General features: G+C 38.9%; 1 protein-coding gene across 5 annotated transcripts in view; it reads left to right on the top strand.

Annotated features, from left to right (window-relative positions):
• Positions 1–21,269, top strand: part of SLC24A2 (solute carrier family 24 member 2) — a 111,211-nt gene that overhangs the window by 76,058 nt on the left and 13,884 nt on the right. For 3 of the 5 annotated variants that reach the window (XM_055699463.1, XM_055699464.1, XM_055699462.1), the window contains 3 exons: positions 1,716–1,766; positions 7,748–7,843; positions 9,540–9,628. In XM_055699463.1, the coding sequence (XP_055555438.1) occupies positions 1,716–1,766; positions 7,748–7,843; positions 9,540–9,628 (236 nt within the window). The remainder of the gene's footprint in view (positions 1–1,715; positions 1,767–7,747; positions 7,844–9,539; positions 9,629–21,269) is intronic. The other 2 variants (XM_055699467.1, XM_055699465.1) reach the window with 1 other exon arrangement.

Here is a 21,269-nt window from a genome sequence, read left to right as displayed (position 1 = left end):
AGGGAAGTCTATACTGAAGTTATTGGGACCTCTTCCCAGGTAAGGAATTCAAATCTTTAGGACTAAAATCAAGATGGTAGGACAGCAGCTTCTTTTATGTGCAAGCAGCTACAAAGATTAAGTTGCAACACTAAGTACATTTTTACAAAACAGTATATGCATTCTATATAATTATAAAACAATATAATAAATTCTGTCTTTAAATGATGCCTTTCTTTGCTTTAAGAAATACAGTAATGTCATATTCTGTTGGGCGTAGTTATGTGCAAGTAAGACACTGCATTGTACAAGCAAGAGTATGTTAGTACTTGTGATTTGTTTTGATAAAGTATGTCTATGAAAAAAATCACTACAATCCATTCATAATTATTTAAAAAAATAAACAGTGATAATATACTGTATTTTCTAGTTCCATGGCATAAAGTGTTCTCTGTCTCTGCAAATGATGTAAGCAATGTTCATTTGGCAGATTCAGGTACCTGCAAATAGGGGTTTTTTTAAAGGATATTTCAAAGTATCAGTTTTACATATCATCTCAGTATTTTACAGTTAAAAACTAATAGCCATACCTCTATTGAAATCCACCTATGTGGAAAAATATTGAAAGATGATGAGGTATATTAGCTAAAACCAAAATAATTGGGCAGCATTTATACTTTTAATTGCTTAAGCTGTTTCATAAACATGAAGAGAGAATATTTTCAAAGAAAACAGCACTACCAAACTGTTAAGTACCCATTTTTTAATGATTACACTCTGTCAAAGGTTGGATGCTCAGAAGCTCAGTTGTAAAAATTTATATAAAAATAATGAGTGAAATCATCCACAAATTCCTCAGACAAATCATTTACAAATTCCTTCTTGTGCGTAATTTTAATCTGTCCTGTTTTGCAGAGCTACATTAATTATTGTGGTTTTATATATATGTATATTTACATATATGCCAAACTTTAAGAAAAAAGTGCTTTAAGAAATTAAGTGTAAAGCAACCGCTGGAGAAAAAAATGATTTCGTGCAAGATTGTGTCACATAGAAAAATAAAGTAGCCCTAAAGATCTAGATCTCTACATTCTGTTCTTTTCTCTGCCCTGTTAGAATATAGTAATGCAATATATTCAGATCTATTTAAATGATTTAACTAAGTTAGGCATCATACTACCTGATGAATTGAGTAAATACTTTTTTTCTGACTTCACAAGTGACAAGAGAGTGGTTAAATTAAGTAACCCCTCTAAAGCAAGTCAACATCAGCACAGGTATCAAAACAATGTTTGTGCGACAGCGGTATGAACAGTTCTTTGGATTATGTGTTTTGAGGGTTATTTTGTTTAAGCTGGATGCCAAGTATATGAATGTCTGACCTGGGGAATGTTAAAAGAGCTTAGTTTCCAAAGGTGCTGCTGATTAGGTACTGTCACAGTTTATGATGTTTTCCCAAATGTAGAGGCACCAAATTGTCAATCACCTTGAAAAAGCTGAATTTTAGATTTCAGTGCTTCACCTACATCTCACTTTACCAAGTTGCTTACCTAAAGCCAGTGACTTGTGAAATTTCCAGGGGGGAAGGCACTGCCATTTCTGTAGTCCGTGGCTCACTGTCCTGCAGAAATTTTGCATAGCCACTATTCGAGTTTATGAAGCACATGCAAAAACATGTACATTTCTTGAATGTCTGCTGCTTCCTTATCTTTGTGTCTTTTACTGTGATGTTGTAGAGCTTGGATCATATGGAAACCTAAAATATTATGACACAATGACTGAAGAAGGTAAGAAATATTTTAGAATTGTTTGTATCAGCTTTTTTTGAAGCCTCTTAAGCGCCTTTTATGTGTTTACTTTTTCCTTCATTTTTTTTAGTCCTATTTTCAGTTTCTCCATTTTTTAATAACTCCTTCTTGCATGTCTTCATTGATGGCGCAATCAGTTATGGCTCTTTTTTGAGGTTTTTGTTTTCAGCGTTTCAGTTTTGCTATTTCAGATAAGGAAATACAATGGAATGCTTTTGTTAAAGAACATACTTGCAAAACAACACTCAGAGATTATACAGCACAGTATAACATAGATTGCAGATGCTTATTTTATGCCATGTTTTACAATGCATTCAAGAAGATGAATTAATTTATTGATGTTGAAATCATTCAGTTTGAGAACAATTATTAAGTGACTTCCGTCACTATTTAAATATAATGAATAAACTTTAAGAACTAGGCATGACTATTCCTGGAGTATTAATTGTATGCTTAATTGCAATGCAAGACTTACGCAATTTAAAATCCTGATTCTAGCAATACAAGAAGGAAGCAATTAGGGGCTGAATCAGGGCTCAGTGAAATCTTGGGAAATTTTTCTGCTGATGCAAAAGTGTTGCAGTTCATTATACTAATTCAGGAAAGCAGTTAACTGTATAGTAAATTTCTAGCACAAGCTTTTGGTCCTAGTGTGGTCAGCATTTCTGTAACTTGGAAGTTTCATTGAACTGAGAACTGATTGTCTGTGGGATCAAGGCCTGTTGTCCAGCTCTCTGAATATAGTGCCAGACAGATTGTCTTTGAATGTTCAGTTTAATAATCATTGGCGTGTTTGAGGATGGGAATAAGCTTGAGGCCATTAGAAAAGTTAGCTGCCTATTCTTACTTTATTTTCAATGTTGGGAATATAAGGCAAATACCTTAATTCTCTGTTTGTTTGTTTGTTTTAAAAAACACAGTTACTTTCTAGTTTAGGTTAATCTTGAAGTAAAAAAGGTTTTAAGAAAACCTTAATTTTATGACTTACTCATGATCATTTCTCCAGCGGGGGAAAAAAAAGGTGATAACATTATTTCCCATTTTCTGTACCTGTTGTTGGTACTCAAATATAACTGTGCTGTTCTGGGGCTGGCTGCAGGAGGTGATTCCTTCCAGCTTGTGCCTGATGTTGGAAGATGCTGTTTTCTTCTGTAGCAGGCATGAGCTCATAGGGCAGCCTTCTGCACCACTCTGTTGCCCATATTCACCATCTGATTCATAGGAGTGGCACTGATATAAGAAATGATATCTGAGAGGAGATTTTACCAGGCAAACAGTGGTGTCTATGTTATTTAAATACATCTGTCAAGCACCTGAAATGAGTTATTAACCCAGGACATTCAGGTACAGTTATTAGAGCTAAAGCTTTTGTGGTGTGGCTCATCACAGTATTCATTACAATCAAGACACAAAGGTAATTTCTCATTGTAGCCTCCGAGTTGCGTGTGTGAAGGTTTTTATTTTTTATGCTGAAGTATTCACTACATTGGTAGCCTTCTGATATTTATAAATACTCTATTGACGGTTAAATGTAACTTGTGGTAGGAAAGCACCCATGCCAGTATGATACATAGAATATGTGTATATATTAATACTGTGCCTGTGCTGAAGTAATGCGGTTAATGTTCAGTGTCATTCCAGAAAGCACTCCTCATGAATAAATAATCCAGAACCACACTGTAGCAGTAGCGAAAATCTTGCAGTAGCAAAAATAAGAAGGGAAGCTCTTTGTCCTTAAGGAGCATTAACACTGACAAGAGTCTATGATACAGCTTACCTTCTGAAATACAACGGTCATCATCATCAAACTTACTTTTTGGATTTTCAAAAGTGCAATCTCTATCACTGTGCATCACACTTATTTGCATTATCCATTTTCCTCTTTCCTCTTTTTTGACTGAGCTTTTTATACATTTTGTACAGAAAGTTAGTCACAGGAACGTGTAAACCCAGTTACAAATCCATGGAATTTTTTCTAATATACATCCTTATCTCCAGGTCCTCAAACCTGTGGACAGAGATAGCAAATCTTTCAGTCTTCCACTGGAGAAGCACAAGCGCATCTGTTCTTGCTGCTACATCAGAACAATAAGAAACAGAAAGTAACGGTTAGGCTCAATACACAAACAGATATAGCCTCATGGCCAGAGAGCCATTGTGCTCCAGGTCTTAGAAACTGATCTCTATTGTTTGTTTGCTCCTATTTGATCTAAAAGTGACTTTAAACTAACTGCAGCTTGATCAGGCCCAACTAGGGGAGAAAATATACCCTACCAGATGGGAAGAGACCTTCACAGTAATCTTGTGCTGTCAAGTAACCTCCACCAACAGCCTACAACATGACAAAACTGCATGTATTTTTATTTGATACTTCTGTGGGAATTTAAAGTTAAAGGAGAAAGTACGTGAAGTGGATTACTGGAATTGTTTAGTTGTGACCCACTAGCTGACTTCCACAAATGGCCACGAGCAGGACTGGTAGGCATAGTTCAGACTGCTCAGCAGTCACAGATTTGGTATCTTCTTGAAAGCTTGGCTGTAGCTGTATAAATGTAGTAGTTTGCATTTATCACAGACTGAAAACTAGACAAACGGCGGAGTCTTGAATTTTTTTAAATGAGCGAATTCCTGAAGATAAACTCTATTCCTATCAAATCAAAGGCTTTTCTGACCCAGGGGATCTGTACTCTGCAGTTTAGATTTAGTTTAAGGACTGTTTTTTTAATATATCCTTGATCAGGATAATCTCTGCCAACTGATGCCAGCTGAAGTCTTTAACTCATGGAGTTAGATCAAGGCATATCTGTGTTATACAATACCAATTTGTTTGCATATATCCAAATAAAATCAAATAAGTTTTAAGCTACCTTCTTTGCTAATCACCTGGTCTTGATCTCCTGTTCCTGTATCCCATCCTTTGTAAACTAAAATGAGCTGCAAAATCTGCCTGATTTCAGTGAATCTAGATTAATTAAGAATTTTCTAAAACAAACTATCCTATTTTGGGTCCTTGAAATCAAGCATTTTCATTCACCTAAACTCTGTTGGTACCAGATGGCATGAAAATTACTCTTAGGTAGTCAAATCCATAGTACATAGAACTGTTAAAAGAGGAAACATAAGCTCCTACCTTCTCCTAGAAATAAGATCAGCATCATAAAATTCCTATGAATTATTTTAGTAACGCCGCCTAAAGGTGAGAAAAAAAAGCATGAGAGGACATCTGTGCCTAAGATGAAAACTCTGGGCTTTCTGTATATTTGGATGACAGGAATATCCTGAGCTGATCCTTTTTCCTGGTGGCTCTGTGCTTCCCCTTCATGGAACAAGTTTTGGTTTGGTTTGGAGGAGGAAAATCTCAGGGAAGGGGAGGGAGGTTCTGCTGCCTTTTTACATCTCACTGCCTTCAGGCAGACTAGTACTACTGCTTTCCTCAGTTTCATGCATTGATAATTGGTATTAATGTCTTTTCGTAGTTTACTCACACCAGTTGTAACTGAGTGTAACCAACTGGAAAGTAATGATGTAAAACAATGTAAACTGAACCGTGCATGTACTGAGAAATAAAAAGAAAACAAAATACAGTTTCTGTTTTAAATGTTGAGGTTAATTTCCATGATAGTGACTCATAACTCTGAAGCAGTCTCCTGAATGAAGTAATGTAAGTTACAATGTTAAAAGTCAACGTAAAGCCCCTTCTAAAGATGGCAGGAGGCTTTTGGAAATGTAAAAAAAAAATTAAGATAACCTCAGTTAAGCTAATCTAAAGCAGTGTGAATCTCATGGCTTTTCAGTTCAGTAATGGCACAAGTTTCTCTATTAAAAGAAACCTGAACAATGTAAAACAGTCTTAAACAAAATACTGTTATAGAATTCTGTATGACTTCAATTAAACTTTTAAAATGGAACCTTAAATTAAAAAGTCCTGCACCATCCTGGAGTAGGTGAAGACATGGATGGTTCCACAGATAATTCTCAGAAAATGTCTCAGTTACATCATATGCATCACTTGCAAAAAGTGCGATCGAGTATTTGGGATATCACAAACCAAATTCTGAAACGTGAAGCATGAGTTGGAGTCTGAAACCTAAAGCGATCCCTTAGCAAACTGACGTACCTGTTGTATGAAAATTATGCAGGCATCTTTTTGTATCTAGCCATGCTTCTGGATGAGCACTTTTTAAATGCCTCTAGTGTTTCAAAAGTTAGGAACAGACTTGACTCAGTCTTTCAGCTTAAAATATTTAGAAATATGTTTTGCATTTTTTACTTTGTTTTTTCTTTCTCTAATCTGATATCCCAAGCAATTCCCTTTCTCTCTCGCTTTTCTTTTTCTTTAACTCTGTTTCTTCTTCCCCATCTAACTAAAACCTCTGCCACTGACCCTGTGCATTGAAATAATGAGATGGCTTGCTATTTATGACTGTTTTCTAGGCTTAGATACTCTTCTGCAGGCAATCTTATTCTAGGTGCCATGTACCAAAAAAGATAATCTTTGCCATTGTGAATGGCTAATTATTTTTTTGGAGCATAATGTGTTTGTGAAAAGATAGGGATTGCTGAAAGGTCAGTACAGTTTATTAAATCTTTGTGATATTTTTATTACTTTCCATATGATTTGCTGTTGACAAATTCCTCTTCCCAGCAAATGATAGCTGCTACTCCCTGTGGACTGTGCATATGCTTCTTCACATATAAAAGTGTTGGTACAGGGGTTTGAATCTTCCATTTGTGAGAAGGGAAGAGAGGATTTCTTTATTGACTGATGATTTATTCTTATGTGTCTTTTATTTTAGCTTAGAAACGGTGACTGTATCCAACTGAGTTCATTCATGACATCTCATTCTTACTTTCCACTGTTAATCAGCTGTGTGATTCCATTTATATATCTTTTAGTCTTAAAGCCTGCGCTGTTTTTGCTACAGGGACACCAACAAGTTTTCAATGTTTGTTTTTGTTGTTGTTGTTTTTTGGTTTTTTTTAACCGGAGATGAAGTATTGAAACAATTATGGGCCCTGTATAGTAAAAGTGTTCTTAATTAGAAGTGTACTGTGCTATAGCCACCAGTTATAATTTTTAAAAAGATTTAAGAAAACCTAAAGAGCAATAACAATGCAGATAACAATAAAGAAAGGCAGATATGTCATCTTTCTACATGACATGAGCTGTCCAAAGAGTCCTTACACAGAAAGATCAACCAATGTAGGGAAAGGACTAAATGAATTTGACTTAATATTTGCCATCTTTGACATTACCTAGTTTGAAAGTGTCATTTGGACTTAGTGGTCAATAAAGAGTGACAGGACCTGGGACCTCTCTTAAGACAGGATGAGTTGCCCTGGAGACAGTCTAGATAATGAACTGCATGGTTGACATCATGGGAAGCAAAAAACACAGGGCACGAGAAAAAAATTTACCTTTGAGAAGCTGATACAAGAACTGTATATTCAGGACATTTCTTCTTCCCCTTCTGAAGTATCTGCAGAAGTCACAGGCACATAGCTGAGTGCAAAGTGACAAAGGTGACCACAGTCACCATGATTCAATAAATGGATTCATCTGAAATTCTGTTTTACTGTACTACTAATTGAGATCTGAAACTGTGTTTATTTATAATAGCTTTATTTATGTGTTCATCTTCTCTTTAGGCTGAAATCTTACACTAGCGCTCTTATAGGTGGAACTTTACTGACTGCTTCTGAAGAAAAATAATAGCTTTTGTTTTCAGTTTCTTGTTCAATTTGTTGCTAAGCTCTCAGAATAGAAAAATTACATTTTTGTTTCCACTAAAGAATAAAAAGTGTGTATGAGAATGTCAGGTAGCGTTTACTAACATGTTTGCTGTTTGAGGATGGATGGAAATGGATTATCGGCAGTGATTCATGGAGCCTAAGCTATGGCAAATACACTTTGTGTCTCAAAATGTCTGCATTTTAATAATGAAAATGCTTTCTTTTAGGAAAGTTCAAGGAAAGGGCCTCAATTCTGCATAAGATTGCCAAAAAGAAGTGCCAGGTGGAAGACAGTGAAAGGCAGAATGGAGCTGCTAATCATGGTGAGTGCAGCAGCACAGATTTATCACCTGTTCCTGAGGGTCTTTTTAGCTGTTTAATTTTGCTTGAAAATGCTTAGAGATTAATTTCTCCTTCTACTTAATTTTACTGCTATCTCAGTAAAAATATTTTTGCTCCCTATACAAAAAAGTATGAAACTTACGGACAGGACAGGAGTTAAGTGCAAGCAGAAAGTCAGTTAAGGCATCTAGAAAGCCTCCCAGCAGGGTTGAAAAGAAAAAAAGTGTTGCTGATTTTTTGTATGTGTTGAAATGCCAGAAATAGAAAGACAGAATTTACTCACAGTTTATATGTGGAAATTAAATGAATTTATTGAGCTGCTGTAGGACAATGTGTCTTTTATGTGGAAACACCCTTGTCACCAAGAGAAACAACTGTCATATATAAAATTTGATTTGTCTATCTGCTACTCACTGGGAGTCATTTAGGCCCATCTGTGCTAATTGTGCAAAATTAGCTTACTATTCTTTTCCATTAAGGGTAAGAATTTGTGTTTCAGTTCAAAAGTTCCTATACTAAAATAAAATCTGTACAATGTCCTGTTTTCTCTACTTTACCTTGGCATGTTCTGTGCATTAGAAAACCAAATGCAGATGTGGCTGATAAAAGCTGAATCATTTTATTATCTGACACTTTTTCTGACCTTGTGCTATGTTTAGATTCTGTTCGCTACCAGAATCAAGCAGTTGGATGGGACAGTGTTAATAAAGCATAATGCTGGCTGTAAGGTTAAGAGACAACACACAGGCGCTGAAATAATTACAGATAGTCTGGCACCTCTGCTGTGGCTGTGATCTCGGATTTTTAATTTAAAAGAATCTCAGGATAGTGGTAATGTAACTAGGCAGCTGTATTTCCGTCTGTGCACAAGAGCATACCATAAGACATGTTGAACTTGACTTAGACATTTCATGTTACTATTCCCCTTAACTTTATATTGTCCAAGGGAAGTTTAGCCATTTACATTTTTATCTAGTACATACTTAAAGTGGCAATTACTGTTTAGATAATTCCAAGGTAGTCAAAGTAAGAATAAATTTGAGTAAATTTGGCATCAGAAATCAAAGGCCCAGTTTCATCCCTTTTAATTCCTGTAAAAGTTCAGCATAAGGACTACAGGATACTGTTTTAAAAATCATCCTCTATCATTGGATCTTAGTAGACCACCCATCTACTCTTTTCCCACATTTTTTTGGATGAGAAAGAGCATGGTTACAGCTTGAAAGTTACTTTACTAATTGCAGGGGTTACTCTGTTATGAAAGTTGTATCTTGTTGAATATATCCCCTCACCTGTAAATGCAACAAACTGCAATGTTTAATGTCTGAGGACAATGCTGTATGTCATTTTTTACCTGAAGTGTTAGGCTGAGTGAGCTGAGCATAAACAAAGAGCACTGAATACTGCAAACAATGTAATTTTTTCTAGGTCATGAGCACCAGTAGAACAGTTTCTTCAGATGCAAGCTCACCACTTAGAAGAATGTTATTCAAAATGTGTACTGGCCAAATAGAAGGCAGAATTTTTGTCTCTCTGTTTTAAAGGCAGATGTTCATCCACTTTCAGTATTTGATGGTTTTCTCAGACTCAATATATAACAGCAGTTTCACTAATAGATTTGTTACTTAATGTTCTATTCTGTTATTTTCTCACTCTTGTTTATGGATGATGCCACAGAAAAAAGTGCAAAAGTGGAAGTTGCAGTAACACCACCGAGTGATTCAGGACCAGTACAGAATGGAATCGCCCATAACGTTGAAGAAGAGGTTAATTTATTTTTTATTCTTCTTTTTCTTTTAATGCTAGTAAATATATTGGATGCTTGATTGTGCATTTAACTGGAAGTACACATCTTAATAGCAAGAAACTGTTAATGTGAACTGTCTATGATATATTTAGTCTTCATTTACAACTGAACCCAGTGTATGATTTGCCTTATATAAAAGCTCTTCTCTTGTGCCTCTCTGCCCTTCAGTGTAAGGTAAGGTAGGAGTCTGGAATGTATTCTTTTAGGGAATGTATTATTGTGTAATCAGATAAGATGTTCGCAGCCGTAAATATAGCTAATGGAAATTGCTTGTCTGCTTGTCATCACACTGAACAAAAGCTGTCCTCTTAAGAGGGTAACCTGTCATGTTTTGCTTCATGGGATAATTAAAAAGTACTTATAAAAGAAGAGCAGTGCGCAAACTTTTTCTCCATCCTGCTTTCTATTACCTTGAGACAAATAACAAATTAAGCTGAATGAGATGTAGTATACTAGTGTTTCTATGACTTTTATTGCATATGGTTAAAATTTGAAAAAGAAGTAATTAAACACTTTAATGTATTTACTTTAACATACACCTTTTGTAGATAATAAGTAACTGTGTAACTTAACTTGCACAATGGCTACTGAAATAGCTATACAGTTGAGTTAGTTTGTTGGGTTTTTTTAATAAGCTGTAATTCTCAAGAATAGCTTACTGCCAATTTTGGCCCTGCCAGGCCCTTTTTAACTGTCTTTTAATATTTAATTTATTTCATCACTACCACCTGCATCCCAAGCAGGCAAACAAGTAGAAAAATGCTGGTGAATAGATTTTGCTAAACTTCGACACTGCTGGTTTAGACTGCAACAGCAAAACCTGCATGGAGAGAGAAAGTCTTCTTAAAAATAACCCTTGACACAGAAGCTTTTATGATGGCTTTGTTTATGCAGTTTACTAGTCTTCTCATTAGGCTACAGTGAGACAAGAAAGGTACTGCAAAAGATGGCTGAGCAGTGGTCTATACCATAACATGAGCTTCCCTTCATTAAAAATGGGATGAGCTGCATTCCATTTACATACAGAAAAAGCATGTGAAAAAGACAATGGCCATGTTTTGAGTTGTCCCAGGTTTAGGTTTTGATATTTTATTTGCTTTTGCTTATTTATCATTTAACAAAATTGTTAGTCCAAGTCAGAGATCATCATGCCTTCTTCATGACATGAGCAATATCACAGTAGGTGAAATTCTTTCCTTGAAAGGTTCTGCAAGCCACAGAAGTGGTGTGCAAGTTATCGAGTGTGTTTATGTCTGTTGGCTGCTTCCTAAACACAATAATCCCTCACAAAGAGCATAATTTATACTGAAACATACTTATAACAGGGAGAGGTTATAAATTTTTTCTGTAAAACTGAAAAAAACCACTGAGATGTATAGTAGGGTGAGTATTTGGGAAAAGATTCTGTTTGCTTTACACAGATGAAGGTGGAAAAATGACAAGATGATTGTGGCCAGTTGGTGTGCTGGTGCACCAAATATTGTCAGATAGCTTTAATTCTTCACTGTTAGAAGATAATTTTGGTCTCTAGGAATAGAAATTGAGAATCAGAATGAAGGATCTTAAAGAGACGGGTGGGTTTTGATATCCTAAATGACCAGTAATGATAATGAGTCCTCATGGAAAGGAGAGCATAGTAGAACATTAAATTACCTTTTCTGTTAATCTAAGTTGTTCAGACTGACATGCTACTTAAAGATCCTTGTCAGCCCAACAAAGCATTACTCTTACATAAAGGAGATGAGTAAAATTTATGTAATAAAAAATCTCAGCACCACACTTCAACACTTAACATTTTAAGGTAAGGAAAGATCAATTTTCGGATCCTGTTCTGAGAGTCCGATCTCACCACTGCAGTAAAATATGTCTTTAGACTATTTTTTAACCTTAAAAAAAAAACCCTAAAAACAGAAAAGCAACCAAAATCCAAAGCACAGTGGCTTTTAGACTTCTGTTCTCAAAGGTCACTAAGGCATGACTTAGCCTGGTGTAACTTGTTAAGATGTATGTAAATGAGTCTGTGGGATGTATGAAAACTCTAATAGACTCCATTAGAGTTCAGTAGCTTAAGAGGGGAACTGCTCCTGCATTGTAAGACTTTTTCCACTGAGAATGTTCAGTGAAAACAATGAAGGAAAAGCAATCTCAAGCAATCACATCTCACAGCAATGTCCATATGCTATCATTTTGCATTGTAATGAAGCAGTTTCTGAGCTTGTTCACAAATCTACAAGGTCAAGCAGCCTCATCATTCAAGACAATGGTTTCAATTTCAAGCAACTGCAGGGTAAGAAGGGAAAATTACTGCAAGAGTACATTACTCAGCAATGTCTTCCTCTCATCTCCCTTTAGACATTTTAAACTTTCAGTGAGGGCGTGGAACTTCTATGTTAATTTCAGCAAGTATTAGCACACTCTGAAAAACCATTGTGCTGTACCAGAGGTGGGATACATTATTTACCCTTATCCAAATGACAAGACAGAGCAAGCAGGGAGGTTTGTAACTGGTGGAGGAGTGATTCTGCAGAACTATTTCCATCAATCTGAAGGAACTTCAGGTTTCTGCTGTCACAATAAAAAATAGCAATCCCCTAATAACATTTTGAGATTGCCCATGCTGGGATCCTCCCCAATGGTCTTTCTAATTTTATCTTCTTCCAGTGATAGCCTGACATCTGCTGCTATCTCAGGCTCCTTCAGTTATTGGTATGCTGGAACCTATTTTGTAATTTAGAGGTATATATTGGAATTTTTGAAAAGATGTAATAAAAGTAGTCTACTCATCCATATGAAAAATAAATAGGTCTCTGTGATACTTGGGACCCTACTTCACTATGAGGTCCTGTGCCTACTCTGTACTACAGGGAACCTTCCTCAATGTATTGCCTAGGTTTTTGTGCACAGCTTCCTGATACACCCTTCCAAGCTGTTGCATCACTCTGAAACTAACACTGGGCTATTCAGCTTCCTTCTGCTTTGTATATTGACACTAATAGAATTACTCCTGATTTATAAAGTGTGGGTGACAAGTCACACATGCATTCACATGACCTTTTTCTTCGACAAAGATTAGAAACTGAGGAAGGGAAATCTGTCATTGTTCTCCCAAGCTCTTCCAAACTTTATGCAGATGCTACGTACCCTTAGAAAATAGTGTATCTTCACAGACAACGGTATCAGTTCTAAAAGCAGCTCTGTTCAGGGAAGTAATACTGAAGGCACAGAATAGTATGCAGCCAGTCCTCATCAACAGTTTCTCCTCTTTCAAAAACTCATTAAAGCTGAGCAACAAGAACAAACCCTTTACAGCTCAGTCGTGACCTACAAATACTCTTGAATTTTGATCTTTTTGTGAACAAGTATTCTCCATTTTACACTGAGGATATCATTTGCTTCTGTTCCTTGGGTAGAATTCAATCTGGAAGCTTGAATGTTTGATGATTTTTCCTTACTCTGATGCAAAAGGAAATGCTGTAGTGTCGGAATTTGGAAATAGAGTATAAAATTGCTTCTCTCCAATTTTCCACTTGTCTGTGTCCAGAGATACGTTTTTGTGATCCATAAATGCTGTTTAGAAAATCTTTTAAGAAAACTTATCTTTAGTGCCTCCATGTCCCAATGATGATCATTTAGAACTGAGAAAATTAGAGACACTGTCCATCTTGAGGAACCAAGCTTCAAATACACCTTTGGGGAAACAAATGTTGTCCTGAAAACTGTGGGCTCAGAAATGGGTGTAATTACATAGCAGATCATCAAGTATTCCTAAAATGTGTTTGCAATGAGGATGCAGGAGATGTGCATAAGGCTCTAATTCTTTCTTCTCCATTGCCAAGTTCCACTGTGGTCTTCATGCTTTTCCTTCTTGCAAAACAAGCATAGTCATATTTGTCGGTTTTTTCTTACTTTTCACTGGTTCAGATAATGGTGTCTGGGTCTAAATCCCTAGATGCAAGCACTTCAGTAATATGATGTTCTGTACTGGAGTTAAAATTGTCTGAAAGTAAGTACATTAAAAATTGTATGTTCCACTAGAACAAAGAGAATATGCAAATAAATCCATCTTACTTATAAAACCCCTGTTCTTTTAAAAGTATGCTGTTGAGCAAAGGACCCTTGTGAAAGGCAGGCGTCAGACTAAGACTGCAAGAAAGGGGGAAAAAGATGGCTTTTGTGTTGTATTTTGATTTTCATATATTTGTAAATTAAAGTTCTTTTTAAGAAAGCATAACACTCCAAATGCCCGTGTTTTAGTTTTCTTTATACGTCTTCTGGTTTCTTTAGGGGTTTTTTGGTCATCTTTATTTGCTTTCCAGACTCTTATTCTTTCCTCCGTTCCTTTTTCAATTACACAGGGCTGAAACACTACACAAGACAGTGTCACAGACACTGTCAGTTAATAACTTTCACAAGGTTTCATGAACTGGCTGAATTTCACTTTTCTTTCCTTCCCCACAGCCCCCACTCACCCCCGCCCCCCCCCCCCCCCCTTTGTCTTCCTTTGTCTTTTCCAAACTCCTTTGTCTTGTTTTTCCCTTTTTCACAGGCCTTTAACTCCATTCTTGTCAGTCCACTCTCCTCGAGGGAACTCTGCTGTCCTTTTGCTAGCCCAAGCCCTTGAGCAACAAGATAGTATGTCCTGATGCTGCTGAAATTCAAAAAGGCTTTCCAGAAAATGTCCTCATCAACCCAGTTATTTGTCCCAGACAGTAAGACTCACATAATCCCACTGCCACTGTAAGCAGCAGCAGATGTCCTACACTTTGATAAAACAGGGACCCTCAGCTGAGAAGGACAGATGGCTGCGGTCTTCCCAGCCCCTAACCAGCACAGCAGGGAACAATACCTCCTCCCACCATACGGTCTGTACAACGTTCCTGCTTCATTTGCAGGCAGAAATTGCCTTCCCTCCTGCTGGATATTGCATCTTCCTCAGGGATTTTGCTCTGCTTACAGCATTCTGTCTCAACCTTTAGCAGGTTGCCACAAAGGAGAAGACTGTTATATAAAGCTTCATAAAGTGGTACTGAGCATGTATCTGAAAATGAAAGAAGACTAAAAGGACACTGACTATCTCATTAAATGTTTTACAGGGTGCCCTTCAGAGACATGATCCTTCTGAGAAGTCCAATTGTCTCCCTTCCCCCCCCCACCTTCTTAACAAGCATTTGATTAAGTGTGTTCAGTCGTAGTCGTTTTAACCTGTGGCTTTCCTAAAAATAGTTTCCAATCTGAAGATAACACCTTTTCCTCCCGCCTACACACACACACACACACACACGCATATACACGCACGCACACATACACATGCGCACACTTTTACCTGTTTCCATGGAAACTCCACTGGAAAATGTTTACATGCCAACCATGTCAGAGATAACTTTTCCATGAAAACACAAGGCAACTTGCATGTCATAGGAAGATGCTGCAAATACTCTATTGTTTTCATTGGACCTAGCCCGCCTGCCTGAGCAGCACTGTGATAAAGCATGTTTTGCCCTCCCCACCAAAGAGCTCAGCATGGTGGGCTGTGTTTCAGGACAGAGCCCCTCGTAGGTACAGATCTCAGCTGCCCTGGAGTACACACTCCATTTACATCAAATTAGCATATATGAATTTCAGTAAGAATTTCATTGTGTTCTCTGTCTCAGCCAATGATTCTGGGCTATATTAAACATTTCTGTGTCCTAGAGAGAGTGTAGAGAACATGAGAGCTGCCTTTGTTGTAAGGCCATGATATATTCCAGCATCTCTGGTATTTGTTTCATTGATCATTAAAAATAGATTCTCCAAAGCCCAAACGTTTTTTTTCAGTTGCTACACTCAGTCTGAAGTAAATGCCTGCATCTTATTTGCTGGTGTAGCTCTTCGTAACTTGATGGAATTGCGGTGCCATCAAAAGGGATTGATCTTTATTTTCCCAAGACTAGTCAGTTGCCTATTCCACACTTTTGTCTGCTGTATACCAGTCTGACTGACTTGAAAACTAGGACAGTGAAAAGCAGTGTGAAGACAATGGCTTATTCTTCAGATCTATCTCCATCGCACTGTAGCTGTTACTTCTCCTGGTGGTCTGACTGCAGTTTTCACTATTACATTCTGAGTATTTGTGTTCAGATTCCCCAAAGTGTGCTGACAGTAACATGGACATAAAAAACTGCATGTAAGCTCCAGGAGCAGTGCTTTCATTTGTGCAAGAGCCTAAGAGAATGCAAGCAGCAGTAGCAGTCTGGAGTGAATACCTACCTGAGCCTTGCTTCTCCCCATAGGCTCCACTGAAAAGGTAGCTCTTCTCAGTGAGTTCACAGTGCAGAGAGGATTCATACAAATTAGCTGCCCTGAGAAGAGCATCCATGTATACAGACTGTATTCTGAAAGTGCAGGGATTTAATTTTACTCCCTGCTTGAATTTTACTCAAGAATTCATGAGGAAAGATGTTGTTTTCTGTCTTAGTTACCCCATAGAAATTGCATACTACTGTACTGACTTAGCATCTCACCTTCTTTCAGATATTATTTTTCTAAATGAGAGGTAGGAGAACATAAATGAGTGATTCAAGTTACAGACAAGAAACAGAAAGGAGAGACATGAGGCAGTTCACAGTAGGGCTCCAACTGACATTGTCCTCTTCCTTTCTGGTGAAATAAATTAATGTGAGATTTGCTATTCTGAAGGAGAAAATCAGTTTCAATTCTGAAAATCAGTACTTGCCTCTGAGACAGGTAACATTTTAAGACACCATATTTTTTTCTTGAATCACTTATTTTGAGAAGTTGGGTTGTACAGAGCTCTTCATTTCCAAGAAAAAAAAAAAAAAACCTCAGCAGACTTTTGCAGCACTAGCAGGCAAAGAAAGAAATTGCCTTTTTATAAGTGGTACAATATCTATACTTTAGCATAAGTTGAACTGCAAATAGCTCCTGTCTGCAGTTTCCTTTCTTGTGGAGTCCTAATGATAATTCTGTACTGATTAATGATACCACAAGTCAAAATGCACATGATGTACAAGTATGAGAATTTATAGCTCAGCTTTTCAGCTTAGTTGGGCTAACAGAATAACTCTCGGAGTATAATATTTGTAATTCATATGCTATAGTTATTATACAATACAGACTAGTTGGTAAATAGTGACAGATTCAGTATTTTAGATAAGTTTCAATTTGTTCATTGTAATTATTTTCCATTTTGTTCTACTGTCAGGAAAAAAAGTATAAAAATGCAGTTTGATGTTGTGCCAGAAAAACAACTGTTATTCCTAAGATAGTGTGAGCATAAGCATCCATGGAGACAATGATTTTCTGATGTTTGCTAGAAGCAGTGACTTTGGCAGATGGAGTTTGCCATAAATTGTTGTTTATAAACAAAATACTTATTGATTAAGTGTCACCATATGTTTGTATTGTTTATATAATGATATATATCATCATTGCCTCTGCTTGCAAAAATTTTCTTGGGAAATTGTGAAAAGTTGTCAGACCAGTCCAGAGCAAACCAATAAGAGACTTCTGTGGAATTACAGACAAGTATTAGATAGACATTCTTGGATGAAGAACTGGTGAAAGATCAATCATCCACAGATTTGGTACCTTTTTCATTATTTGTAATGAGTTACATAGAAGAATTGAAGTAGCAAAAATAGGAAAGAATAGGGTTATGAGTATACATAGAGTGGTGTAAAAGAAAAGAATGTTACAGATGTGTAAAAGAGAACACAGAGCAAAACCATACTTCTAATCTCATTGCTTGAAAATAGGGCATCATAACTATATTTTTTGTAGTGTAAAAAAAGGTATCTCATTAACCCTGGTAGAATATGCAAAGTGAGCATTTTCCTATTGGATAATTAATTCAGTTATCATTATTGATTAATGTGCACTAGGGTACCACATCCATCCCATCTAGGCATGAGTATACATATGATATTCAGCACTGCAAATGTATATGTCACAAAAAAGACAGTCCCAAACACAAGCAAGAAAAATAAGGATACAATAAATAAAGAGTAGAAATAATTATCACAGCTAATGAGAGTTTCATAGAAACACATTAATGACTATTATATATGAAGACCTAATGCAGCTTATGTCTAAACCTTTAATGACTAGTTAGGGGATTAGAAGCACAAGTAGTGTTCTCCTCTATCCTTCCAATTGTAGCGAATGACGAAGGAAGAAACAGGAAGACCCAGCAAATCAATAACCAGCTCTGAGACTGTGTCACTGGCAGACTTTGGGGTTTATTGATCATGGGTTTGATCTACATAACAGCAGTCTTGCTGGTGAGAGATGGGGTACACCTGTCTCAAAGAGGGAAGAGGATCTTTGCACAGCAAGTTAGCAGGGCTCATTGAAAGAGCTTTAAACTAGTTTTGAAGAGGGAAAGGGATAAAACCAGGCTCGCTAGAGATAAGCCTGAAGGTGGCACACCCATGTTTGAGGAACAGTGTGCCCCATGATGCTCCGAGTACACTAGAGCACATTTGAAATGTCCCTGTGCTAATGCACACAGCACCTTAGCCATCTCATTGTATGTAGGGGATGGAGATCCAAACAGCAGCAAAGACATAAGGGTTGTTGATGTGTTGGAAACCACGGAAGCACCTGAGAACAGTCACATAGGAATTAGGGCATCCCCAAAAAAAAGGTGGCAGGATCAACAGCCCAACTGAAGTTCATCTACACCAATGCACACAGCATGGGCAGCCAAAGGAGGAGCTGGAAGCCAATGGGCAGCTGGAAAATTATGATATAGTTGTAATATCAGAAATATGGTGGGACAACTCACACAACCGGAGTGCTGCAATCCATGCCTACAAACTCTTCAGAAGGAAGGAGAGGTGGTGGATAGCCCCATATGTTAGGAGTGTTTTAACTGTCTGGAGGTTGACAAAAATGATAAAAGGGTCGAGTGTTTATGGGTAAGGATCAGGGGGAAGGCCATGAAGGCAGGTACCATGATGGGAGTCTGCTATTGACAATCCAACCAGGATGAAGGGACAGATTAAATATTCCATAAGCAGCTAGGACAAGTCTCGCAATCACTAAATTGAGTGCTCATGGGGGACTTTGATTTACCAGATGTCAGCTGGAAATACAATGTAGCAAAGAGGAAACAGTCTAGGAGGTTCCTGGAGTTCCTGACGCAGCTGGTGAGGGAGCCAACTAGGCAAGGTGCCCTGCTGGATCTGTTGTTTGCAAACAGAGAAGGAGTTGTGGGTGGCGTGGTGGTTGGAGGCCATTTTGGGCACAGAGATCATGAAATGGTAAGTTTTCGATTCTTGGAGAAGTAAGGAGGGGGTCAACAGAACTGTTACCTCAGACTTCTGGAGGGCCAACTTTGGCCTGTTTAGGAGCCTGGTTGATGTAGTCCCTTGGGAGACAGTCCTGAATAGCCAAGATGTCCAGGATGGATGGACATTCTTCAAGAAGGAAGTCTTAAAGATGCAGGAGTGGGCTGTCCCCATGTGCTAAAAGGTGGGCCAGCAGGGAAGAAGACAGATCTAAATGAACAGAGAGTTTTGGCTGGAACTCAGGAAAAAACTAATTTATGAACATTGGAAGAAGGGGCAGGCAAGTCAGGAAAGCTACAAGGATGTTGTGAGGTTGTACAGGGAGGACATTGAAGGCCCAAAGCCAACTAGAACTTAATGTGGCCACCGCAGCAAAAGACAAAAAAAACCCCTTACTATAAATACATTTACAACAAAAAGAGGGCTAAGGAGAATCTCCATCCTTTATTGGATGTGGGGGGAAACATAATGATAAAGGATGAGGAAAAAAGTTTGGTGTACTTAATGCCTTCTTTGTCTCAGTAAGACCCGTTGTTCTCAGGCTACCCAGCCCCCTGACCTGGAAGACCGGGATGGGGAGCTGAACGAAGCCCCATAATCCAAGGGGAAACGGTTAACAACCTGCAGGCTACACCACTCAGACACACACAAGGATCCACTCAAGGGTACTGAGGGAGCTGGCAGAAGTGTTCACCAAGCCACTTGCAATCACTTATCAGCAGTCCTGGCTAACTGGGGAGGTCCCAGTTGACTGGAGGTTAGCCAGTCTGATGCCCATCTACAAGACGGGCTGCAAGGAGGATCTGGGGAGCTACAGGCCTGTCAGCCTGGCACTGGTGCCGGGGAAGGTTATGGAGCAGATCATCCTGAGTGCTGTCACGTGGCGCATACAGGACAGCCAGGTGGTCTGGCTGAGTCAGCATGGTCCTGCTTGACTAACCTGCTCTCCTTCTATGACAAGATGACGTGCTTAGTGGATGAGGGAAGGGCTGTGGACGTGGTCTGCCGAGACTTCAGTAAAGCCTTTGACACCATTTCCCACAACATTGTCATAGAGAAACTGGCTTCTCATGGCTTGGATGGCTGTGCTGTTCACCGAGTGGAAAACTGACCGGATGGCTGGGCTGAAAGGGTTGTGGTGAGTGGAGTTAAATGCTGTTGGTGGCCAGTCACAAGTGGAGTTCCTCAGGGCTTAGTATTGGGGCCGGTTCTGTTTAATGTCTTTATCAACAGTCTGGACAAGGGGACTGAGTGCACCCTCAGTAAGTTTGCAGGTGACACCAGGCTGGGGGGAGTGTTGCTGTCCTTAGGGCAGGCAGGCTGTGCAGAGGGACCTGGGCAGGCTGGAGCGATGGGCCGAGGCCATTCCTGTGAGGTTCAGCAGGGCTCAGTGCCGGGTCCTGCCCTTGGGTCACAGCAGCCCCACACGGCGCTACAGGCTGGGGCAGAGCGGCTGGAAAGGGCCTGGTGGGAAAGGGCCTGGGGGTGCTGGTCCACAGCCGGCTGAGCGTGAGCCAGCAGTGTGCCCAGGTGGCCAAGGCGGCCAGCAGCACCCTGGCTGGTACCAGACACAGTGTGGCCAGCAGGACCAGGGCAGCGGTGGTCCCCCTGTCCTGGGCACTGGTGAGGCCGCACCTCGAACGCTGTGTTCAGGTTTGGGCCCCTCACTGCAAGAGGGCCATGGAGGTGCTGGAGCGTGGCCAGAGAAGGGCAACAAAGCTGGTGAAGGGTCTGGAGAGCAGGTCTTATGAGGAGTGGCTGAAGGAGCTGGGATTGTTTAGCCTGGAGAAAAGGAGGCTGAGGGGAAACCTTATCGCACCCTGCAGCTACCTGAAAGGAGGTTGTAGGCCTGTAGAATGAGTGTCCATCTCTTCTCCCAAGTAACAAGTGATTGGACAAGAGGAAACGGCCTCAAGTTGTGCCACGGGAGGTTTAGAATGGATGTTAGGAAAAAATTCTCCACTGAAAGGGCTGTCAAGCATTGGAACAGGCTGCCCAGGGAGGTGGCTGAGTGACCATCCCTGAAGGTCTTTAAAGGCATGCAGATGTGGCACTTAGGGACATGGTTTAGGGCGACTTGGCAGTGTTAGGTTTACAACTGGACTTCATGATCGTAAGAGTCTTTTCCAACCTAAAATTTCTATGAATTCTATTTGTGGAATGATGAAAAAATATGCCCCATTCCAATGCTTATTCCCTGAGTGCCCCTATCTGATCATTGCCAGGAGCAAGGTATGGTGTAAATGGGCCTTTGGTCTGACTCTCTAATATGGCTGTTTCTATCTTCTTTAGTCCAGTCAATCTTAGCAT

Source organism: Falco cherrug, chromosome Z (assembly GCF_023634085.1).
Source record: "Falco cherrug isolate bFalChe1 chromosome Z, bFalChe1.pri, whole genome shotgun sequence".
Classification (NCBI taxonomy): domain Eukaryota; kingdom Metazoa; phylum Chordata; class Aves; order Falconiformes; family Falconidae; genus Falco; species Falco cherrug.
Note: the sequence above shows the minus strand (reverse complement) of the source record. Positions and strands in the feature narration are given on the sequence as shown.